Source organism: Arabidopsis lyrata (assembly GCF_000004255.2).
Source record: "Arabidopsis lyrata subsp. lyrata unplaced genomic scaffold ARALYscaffold_6, whole genome shotgun sequence".
Taxonomy (NCBI): domain Eukaryota; kingdom Viridiplantae; phylum Streptophyta; class Magnoliopsida; order Brassicales; family Brassicaceae; genus Arabidopsis; species Arabidopsis lyrata.
Genome location: NW_003302550.1, coordinates 6,623,529 through 6,633,709, shown reverse-complemented (window position 1 = coordinate 6,633,709; position 10,181 = coordinate 6,623,529). Strand labels below are relative to the sequence as shown.

The following is a 10,181-nucleotide window of genomic DNA, read 5'->3' as shown; positions in this document are numbered from 1 at the left end:
GCTTCTACATAAACAAACTCGTTGTGCTCTTCTCAAATCCATAATTCACACTCTCTTCTTCTACTTCTGATCATCAGAGAAAACGAAACCCATTTCTCAAACTCCGAAAATTTCCAAAATATCATCATGGGTTTCATTTCTTCTTCATCACCAGTAGAAGAATCTCATTACCATACACACAAGATCTTCCTTTTCTCCAACTACATCCTTCTCGGCGCTGCTTCAAGCTGTATCTTCCTCACACTCTCTCTCCGTCTAATCCCTTCCATCTGTGGATTCCTCCTCATCCTCCTCCACGCCACCACAATCGCCGCCGCTGTCTCAGGCTGCGCCGCTGCTTCTTGCGGAAGAAACCGTTGGTACGCTGCTCACATGGTAGCCACTGTGCTCACAGCCATATTCCAAGGCTCTGTCTCTGTTCTCATCTTCACCAACACATCAAAATTCCTCGGGAGTCTTAAGTCCTATGTGCGTGAGGAAGATGCTGCTGTGATCTTGAAACTTGGTGGTGGGCTCTGTATTGTTATCTTTTGTCTTGACTGGATCGTTCTTGTGTGTGCTTTCTTCTTGAAGTACTATGCTTATGTCGATGTTGGTGATGGCGTTGCGATGAGGAGGACTGGTAAGGTTCAGAGTGAGGAGAATCCTAAGGATTGGCCATGGCCGTTCCAAGTTTAAAGCTAGTGTCTTTTTGTTTTGTGGTGAGAGTTGTTGAGTTGGATCAATATCAAATGTTGGTTTTATGGATCTGTTTCGGTGGGTATTATTGTGATTTGTTCATTTGTTTTTTGAGTGTTTGATGTAATTCGTCAATGATATATATAGTCCTTTCCTATGACTTGTCACTTCGTAGCGTTTCCTTAAGCGGATACACAAAGATGGGAACTTTGATGCATAACCATTTTATGGAGGAGGTGAGGTAATTACTCTGTCAACCATAAAGGAAACAAATTTGGAAGTAGAGGAACAAAACACAACTTAATACTTATAAATAAATCTTATTGGATTCAGAAAAAGCATTAGACAATTGGATACAATACTAGCAACAAATAGAGGAGCAGAAATAAATAAATAAAATCGTCAAAATAAAGCAAATTCTTTGGAGGAAGTCATTTAAGTGGTGATCCAAACAAAGCAAAGCCTAACACATACTTTCTCTACACACATTCCAACATAACAATCTTCTGGCCTCTTCATCATGGTGTTGGTGAAGATCTTTATAGCTCGCTTGGGATTGTAATATGGAAGCACATAACATTACTTCTTTTAAGCCCTGATCTTTCGACCAAATATCCAGCTGAATGGTATGTTTTTTGCAGCTTCTTTGCTTCTCCCTTGAGCCCTCTCTTCAAGTTTGCGGATCCTAGCAGGCAATCCACAGAGATAGTCCTGTTCGAAGCAATTAAAAAAAAAAGAAGCCATAAGTCAGAATTAAGAGTTAAGAACTCAGTTTCGAGTTTGTATCCAATTTGTAGCTAAACTATCACCAAGAGCACAAAAGAAGTTACAATGCAATCTAGATAGGATAGGATTTGTAAGTTCTTTAATGCAAGATGAGGTTTTTATAGAACAAACTCTCAAGTCAGAAACAGCAAACCGTAATGGTTTCATGGTTCTAATGTTGTTACCTGGGCCCTGTGCCCTTCACTAGAAAGGTCTGACAACTTCTCCACATTCCACCTTTGCACAAGAAATTGCAGTATATCAGCATAGTCTCTGGCAGTGTAGACACCAAGTCTCTGGGCCACGGACGAGAAGTGATCAAATAGATTATCATCACGACCATCGTACATCAAATGAGCAGGCATCGAGATCTTTTTCTTCATCATGTCAGCAAAGCCCACGATTGTGGTATCAGGATCAACTTCAAATAGCTTTTCTACAATCTTGGTGTAGGCGTGTTCATGGCGCCTCTCATCAGCAGCAATGGTGCCACAAATCTGAGCAAGTTTCAAGTCTCCAAGATCCCTTGCCAGTTTGGCAGTGTTTCCATGGGAGATGAATGTTGCTCTTTCTTGAAAAGAAGTATAGATGAATCCTAGGTAAGGATTGTTTTCAGTTTTTGGATCCTACAAAACAAAACAAAACAAAAAAACAATCAATACGACCAAAAAAACAGACTTGCTGGTTCAGCCTTTTTAAGAAAAGCTAGCCATCTTAAGCTTACCATTCCAGAACCAATGAGGTATTGAATAGTTTTTTCAATCTGTCTCATGTCTACTCGTCCAGACAGGTAAAGATACTTGTTAAGAAGATCACCATGTCTATTCTCTTCAGCAGTCCAGGCCCTTGTCCATACAGCCCAAGGAGTAGGACTTGCTCCAGTCTCATCTCTAACCCCGTCCAATGTATTAATCATAGTCTGATATGTCGGAAGTGCTTCCTCTGTGATCATATCACCAACAAGCACTACGAAGTAGTCATCAGAAAGCTCCTTACATCTTTCTCTTAACTCCTTAACTTGGTCATAGAATCCTTCTGACTCAGGTTCAGGGAGAAAATCTGTTGGCTGCCATGATTTCTCAACGGGTTTTAGATTAGTCAACAAGTTCTCATTAGCCCATCCTTCTAAGGACTTGAAAATCTCCAGCTTTTGTGGTGGCATTGAATATTTCACTTGACGATGAACCTCTCGAGGAGGGATATACGGTTTCCTTCCATTTGTATCCTCTCTGCAATTCCATTAAAGAAGATTCCAGAATGATTAATAGAATAAGAAACTTCAGAGACTGAAAATACTGTTATTAACACAACCACCAGAATTAGATGATAAGGTTTCGTGTTATTCAGGTAACCAACTTGCAAACAAGTTATAGTCTTTAAGACACCTCCAAAAAGGAGAGATAGCAACACGAGAATAATCAGTTTCTTGAAAGAAAAAGACAAGCTAATGCGTTATTCAATGTTCATCATAGATGATAGATAACAACAATGAAGGGCAATTGCAGTACAAGACAAAGCATACTCTAAATCAAAAATTCTTCTGACCAAAACAGTATCACCAAAATAACAAGCAACACAAGAAGAAACATTTTCAGACCTAACTTGACCAACTACAGTGCATATAAACACAGACATAGATGTATGCATATGCATAAACATAGAGTAAACCCAATATACCAAAAGTCAACAATATTAAAAAGCCTTAACCATTATCTTGTGGGATGTGATTTTATATAAAAAGACTTACACACTAGCAATAAATTAAGAAGGGACTGATGGGAACATTGTAGCCTGATAGGCCAACAACCAAATTAAATGATATTTTAATTCAAAAAATAGGGAACAATCCATGCATGCATATATGGAGAAGTGTCAAATAATTACAATTCACAAACTAGTGATTACAAATATTGATTTTTTACAAGAAAGACAAAGATTGCTAATTTCTCTATCAAATATTTAAAATAAAGCAAAAAATTAAGAGTTTTGCGATGTCAAACATGTCCATAGCTTCAGCAGAAAACAAACTGAATGGAGAATATGTAGGATAAAAGTAACTATAATGATCATTTTAAGAAATACGTGGAACAGAGCACACAAGCGTATGGATAAATCCAATGCTTTATCCTAACAAGCAATCGCAAAAACGAAATAAACATATTTGACAGAAATAGGAGATGATTGCATATAAAAATCAAATGTTAGATTAATGATCATCGATGCACAGACTTAAACCCCAGAAAAAGAAAGGGAAAAAATTTGGGGAAAAAAAAAAACAGAATTTCTCCAAATGAAGGGAGAAACTCACGAAGAGTCGGAACGAATAGTGGAAGCCATGGAAACTCTGGATGATTTGGAGCCATGAGAATGAGAAGAACGATGATAAACAGATGATGAGGAAGAGAACAAAGCGATCCGATCCATAGCCATAACCATTGTTTCTTCTCAACGAACAAAAAAAAAAAAAAAAAAGGAGAGATTTCAAAGAGACAAAACGAGAAAAAATTCGATGATAACAGAGTGAAATGTGTATTTAAGGGAAGGAAGCACAAAGCAAAATAAAGGAAACGATCAGTTTCAGAAAACTCTCTGGAACGTGATTATTTTAGCAAGTGTGCATTTATTGCATAAACGACTCTTTTTTTTTATGTCTCGAAAATGTCCCTCTTAGGTTTTTCTTATTACATCACTGCCATTTTCTTCACCTGTTTTGTCTATTTCTGTCAAAGAGACATAATAGGCCCATGGGCCGATGCAGCTTCAAACCCAAAATTGCTTGTCGTATTATTGTAATCATGCTGTCAAAGCAAAATCATATTACGCGACAAAGATCTTTAGTATGACGACGGTACAAAACAATACTGTCACTGAAATGTCGTCATAACTCATAACAATAAAAGCTTCTTATATCACACGAGTTTCCAGGATGTCATGACGGCTGCATGCAACTACAAAAAAACTCTTAATAGTTGTCATAGTGCTCCTCCATGCTTTGCAAATTGCAAGCAATAAGTGGGGTTCGAGGATATATATATATATATAGATGTGTCATCTTCGAAGGAGACTCTCAAGAGGTAGTGGGTCTATTTAGGCCCGGTTCAATAATATTAATTAAGGTCTCTGGGTAGGAAAAAAAAAAAAAAAACAGGAATAGACTCTGTCCGGTGGCACCTCGCTTAGAGCCGGGGCTGTATCTATTCAATGGTCGAAAGGGAAACCATCAAGGCATCAAGGAATCAATGGCTTACCGGTGTTCAAATTGAGATGGTCTATGTAATGATAATCGTGAAACCGACAAACTGGCTCGAATGGGATAGAAAGAAGATCAACATTGCATTGTTTATAATTATCCTCATTGTTGTTTCAAGACTATATATGATCAAACACTCTAAAAGACGGATGTAAATTAAACAAAACAAAAACAGTAAACGCTTCTTAATTAGTAAAATAAAACACTCTTACAATACTGAAAAATCAAACTTCAGGAGGAAAATATGAATTGAATGCATAAACCGATCATAAAACATGATATACATGCCCTATCCCACACAATCACATTAGTGAATATTGTACAACGAAAATGAGAGAGAAGCATATAAAACTGAAAGATAGTTTGGTTACTCAAATCCACAAGTCACATCTTGATCACAAACATAATTCCTTTATTTATTTATTTTTTTGTTATTCAAAATATCTCTATAGTTTAACATCTCTACCAAAAACCCAGCTAACCGAAATAGAAGGTTTTGACCCAAGTTTGACCCTATCATTAGCTCTTTCCTCTAACCTCTTGATCCTCTGCGGCAAGGTGCACAAGTAATCCTGTGCTCTCCTACCTTCACCTGATAACCCCAACCCCAAACTCTCCACCTTCCACCGCCGCAACAGAAACTCAAGTATCCCAGCGTAATCCGTCGCCGTATAAACTCCCATTCTCTGCGCCACGGCGGCGTAATGATCAAACAGATCGTTATCTCTTCCGTCGTGCATAAGATGAGCTGGCATTGTGATCCGTTTCCTCATCATACTCGCCAGTGCCTGAACAGATCCGTCGGGGTCGATCTCGAATAGCTTCTCCACTATCTTCGTGTACGCCGTCTCGTGACGCTTTTCGTCGGCGGCGATTGTGCCGCAGATCTTCGCGAGGGTAACATCGCCGTAGGTTGTGGCTAGCCTCGCCGTGTTGCCGTGAGAGATGAATGTTGCTCGCTCTTGGAATGACGTGTAGATGAATCCATAGTATGGATTGTTCTCAAATTTCGAATCCTAAAACATTGACCAAAAAAAATTATATTAAGAAAGTCAAATTTCATATAATATAATGCCAAAAAATGATATAAAATGTGGAATACTTACCATACCAGAACCAATGAGATATTGTATAGTCTTCTCAACATGTCGCATATCAACACGACCAGTTAGATAAAGATACTTGTTGAGTAAATCACCGTGACGGTTTTCTTCCGCCGTCCATGCTCTAATCCACACCGCCCACGGCGATAAACTCCCACCGGTTTCATCCTTAACGCCGTCAAGTGTGTTTAACGTCGTTTGATACGTTGGAAGTGCTTCTTCTGTGATCATATCTCCCACAAGAACTACAAAGTAATCGTCAGGTATCTCTTTTGTTCGTTCTCTGATCTCTTTTACTCGGTCGTAGAATTCGTCGTCGTTCTCTGGCGCAGGTAAAAAGTCTTGTGGTTGCCATGAATCTTCGACCGGTTTGAGATAGGGTAGTAGTTTGTGTTCTGCCCAATTCTCCATTGATTTGAAGATCTCAAGCTTCTCTTGTGGTATTGTGTGTGTTATTTGGTTATTTACTTCTTTGATAGGTCGAAAGTACTGATTGCATGTTTCGTTTTTTTCCCTATAAAAAAGGTAAAATATTAATATCAAACAGAAATGGGTCCTGTGTACGTGTTATAAACGATTTGCTATATCTTTTTAAGAGTACAAAACTATAAAAAGGGTTAATAGTACAATTACACTAAACTCTATATATATGTGGTGGTTACGTTGCTCTTTCGCAACATGTAATTTGACAAAAAAAAAACTCCCTTATAGTCACCGAGAAAAAGAAAAAGAAAGAAAGTCCATTGTATTTCTTTTTTTTTTTTAAGAATTAGGAAATGTAAAAGAAATCATTTTATTATAAAAAATGTATGTTGATGATATTGATTGGTCTATTAGTCCCATCGTTTTTATTTGAAGACGTTGTGTCACCATATCCAGATTGGAATTTTGGATGTTGTTGATGTGTATATTGATTTTAATATGTCAACTAACGTCTGTACAATTTTACCAAAACAAAACAAAAAAGCAACAACGTACGTTTGTTAAGTAATTTTGCATGGTGGGGTAAAATTGTGAAAAACAAACCAGCCTTTTTTTTTTTTTTTTTTTGGCAATCAACCCAGCCTTTTAAAAGTAGAATGGTACTTTGTCTGACAAAAAACAATTTACTTGATAAACGATTTAAGTCTCAGTATGATTGTATGAACCCAAAAAAAGAAAAAGAAACAAACTTAAAGTTCAACCATAAAATGATTAAAGTTTACTCAAATATTATCTGAAAGGGAATCAATTAATCAAACTTATCTCTCTATATAGGATCTTAAGGTCACCTAATGTCATGATCCGTGTGAAACCAATCACAAACTTATGCATACATACACACACACATAAAGTGTATATATAAAAAGTGTAGTGATTCTGCAATATAGAAAAGTTTTCAGGTGGACCAAAAAAGTTGATATTATGATATAATGGGATCAACGAAGATACATGGAATCCAATGTCTTTAAAACAGTATTATAGTCCCACTGGACATAGAAATTAGGAATGCTCATGTTAATAAACATTAAGACCTCCGATAATGAATAAACAAAATCTTGAAAACAAAATTATGACATAAAATAAATCTTTAAACTGTCAGTAAAAAACATAACTTTAAAGAAAGTGCATGCGAGATAGTTTTTTATTTATTTAATTGTCTTAAGAAAACGACGTAATTATAATTTAGATCCCGCTTAATCACATGATAAATAGAAGACAACGAAAACGCAGAATGATTTATGCTAATTAAAGAGCATATCTCTAATTTATGTTCATAATATATCTCTACTACTACTACTACTACAAAAAAAAAAAAAAAAAAAAAAAAAAAAAAACTAGATGAAAATCGAAGATCTATCATAAGTTAAAAAAGAAGAAAGCGAATAAATCGTTACCTAGCAGGGTTTGTGGTAACACATGAAACTCGAAGACGACGAGAAGGAGAAGATCCACGGCGAGGAGAAGTTATCATCGCCGGCGAGGTCAAAAGCAAAGCCATCGACATTTTCTCTCTTTCTCTCGCTCTCTCTCCGCGACAGATCTCTATGATTCTTTCTCTCTCTCTTGTACTTGTTGTTGTGCGTTACAAGGAGGAATATGTCTCTATATATATACAAGAAGAGTTGACTAGAGTTGGAATGTTCTCTCCCTCTCATTGATTTTTACGTCTGTAATTATACTAATCCTTGAGCAACCATAGACATCTGTTTATGTTTTAATTTATATATGTCATTAATTCGTTTGTTTTTTCTTTACTTGAAAGATTCATCTAATTTTCCTATTTATTTACTCCCGTAGAAAAAGCCATTTTTCTGTGGAGAATATATAGATAACTCCCGCAGAAAAAGCTAATTTTTTGTGAATAATAAAAGTTACATAATATTTTTTTTTGTTTAATTTGTTAAAGAGTACGTACTTAAACAACATTGATTATAAATCTCTGTAATTTATAACCCTTATCAATTTCTGATTGTTCGATATTTACTAGCTAGTAGCTAAAGGTAGTCGATACAAATCATTGTCTCATTAATTTAATAATCGTGCTACGTAATTCTGAAAAGAGAAACCTTCGTAGGCGTTTCCAAATTTTGGTTGTGTTACTTTTTTAAGAAAGTATATTTCTTGGAATATCTCATTAATTTATATGTGGATTTTAATTAAATTCATGATGTTTTAGTCTTATTGTTTTTAAGTAATATCTTCATTGGTTGTCTAGTCAAAACAATATTTTATGAGAATTTTCGAAATAAAATGATGGCGAGTGCTCCTTTTTCTTTCTTTTCATAAATGTACATTTAAAAAAAAAAAATTAAGTACATTTAAAACCAAAACTACGGAAAATTTGTTCTCATTTTTAGAAATAAGACACGAACAAAAACTGGAGACGTAAATAATATTTTTCTTCACAAGAAATGTCATGTTATATACTGAAAGAAAATTCACAAATCACAACAAGGTATCCTAATATTCTTCATAAACAGAAAGAGAGTAAAGTCGTAACAGACGGTCTATACCGGATGTTGCTCGAAAGTAAAGTTGTCGTAAAGCTAAGTTTGGTTTTTGTAACATTGAGTCACTAAATAATAAAAGTAAAAGAAAAGAAAAAGAGAAGTCACCAAATATCAAAACTTAATTAACGAACGTCATTGACCGCTATATCTCCCAAATTGTCACTTAATTAATTTTTAGTATTCCATTACCAATTGGCGGTCGCTCTACTCTTATAAGAGCCTACTACGTAATAATATCAAATGACATTTCTTGCACTTGAAAATTGAATAGTGAAGGAAATTTATTTAAATTGATTTTAAACATTATTGATCATGTAATGTTTGTTGAACATAAGAACAATTTTGATCCTCTTTTTAGGTAACTGGTGATTTTTAGTGTTATTTTCATTATGATTCTCTAACGAATAAGCGTTACATAAATTTTAATTTTAGATATACTATTTTTTGGGTAAGATGTTGGTATATAAAACGTTAAAGTGAAACGTATCTGAAACGTGTACAGAGAAAGAAATCGAATCTTTATTTTTCAAAATCGTGGGATAAATCTTTTTAAGTTTTGAAGATTAGTATAGGATTAATTTGAAAATTAGTATCGAAATTATGGAGAAAAAGATAGATGAATTCCACAACATGGTTGTAATATTTTACAATTAAACTTTAGTAAGTATTTTCCTACTATATTGTATGTTTATATATTCCATTATTAAAACAGTAATTCTAGATATTTAAAACACAGAAATTCGTCAGTTTTGGGGTAGAAAAATAGTAAGTTGCTTGGTGTTGATCTTACTTAATTTGTTAAATGTTCTTGTGGTATGCTATACATAACGAGCCAAGCCAAGTATCGACGTAACCAAATTTAGTTTTCGCATAAACAAACGGCAATTTAGAGCATGTACGTGGGAGAGGTTCTCTCAAAATATATTATTATAATATACATAAATTAGTTTAATTGTATAATTAAATTTTAAATAATATTTTTTTAAAAAACCAGTTACATGATGTTATCATGTGTGATATGAGTCTCTCAAAAAGTTTTCAAAAGTTCTCATGTGAGAACTCATGCTTATGTCTCTCTTACTTTTTATTATTTTAATTTTCTATATTTTTGAGAACACTTGTGAGAACTTCCTACCCTACATGCTCTTAGGGGTGTAAATTTTAACTGAACTGATGCCAAACAAACTGAGTTTAATATGATCCAACACAAACCAAACTCCAAGCAATTAGTAACTAAGTTTCATTTTATTATTTACCACTAACCCTAAATAAATTCATGAGTTTTCTAATCGTTAAAGTCACAGAAGGATTATTATGCTTTTATGAATAACCGAGTTTTTACATGCTCTCTTAATTGATTTGATATTTATAATATACTTTTTTGAACCGAAT

The 10,181-nt window shown here is 34.8% G+C and overlaps 3 protein-coding genes across 3 annotated transcripts; 1 reads left to right on the top strand and 2 right to left on the bottom strand.

The window, feature by feature from the left end:
- Position 1: 1 nt before the first annotated feature.
- On the top strand, positions 2–838 carry LOC110227522. Its single transcript, XM_021021916.1, has one exon. The coding sequence runs from the start codon at positions 127–129 to the stop codon at positions 676–678; it is 552 nt and encodes a 183-aa protein (XP_020877575.1). The 5' UTR covers positions 2–126; the 3' UTR covers positions 679–838.
- A 144-nt stretch (positions 839–982) lies between these two features.
- LOC9307779 (stearoyl-[acyl-carrier-protein] 9-desaturase 1, chloroplastic) lies at positions 983–4,101 on the bottom strand. The gene is made up of 4 exons (XM_002871664.2): positions 3,752–4,101; positions 2,168–2,672; positions 1,629–2,069; positions 983–1,389 (listed from the first exon to the last, which is right to left on the bottom strand). Exons 1-4 carry the CDS (start codon positions 3,877–3,879, stop codon positions 1,267–1,269), a joined length of 1,197 nt encoding a protein of 398 aa, XP_002871710.1. The 5' UTR covers positions 3,880–4,101; the 3' UTR covers positions 983–1,266.
- A 983-nt stretch (positions 4,102–5,084) lies between these two features.
- On the bottom strand, positions 5,085–8,220 carry LOC9309833 (stearoyl-[acyl-carrier-protein] 9-desaturase 3, chloroplastic). The gene is made up of 3 exons (XM_021021915.1): positions 7,674–8,220; positions 5,800–6,310; positions 5,085–5,709 (listed from the first exon to the last, which is right to left on the bottom strand). The coding sequence occupies exons 1-3, from the start codon at positions 7,781–7,783 to the stop codon at positions 5,140–5,142; spliced, it is 1,191 nt and encodes a 396-aa protein (XP_020877574.1). The 5' UTR covers positions 7,784–8,220; the 3' UTR covers positions 5,085–5,139.
- Positions 8,221–10,181: the final 1,961 nt, after the last annotated feature.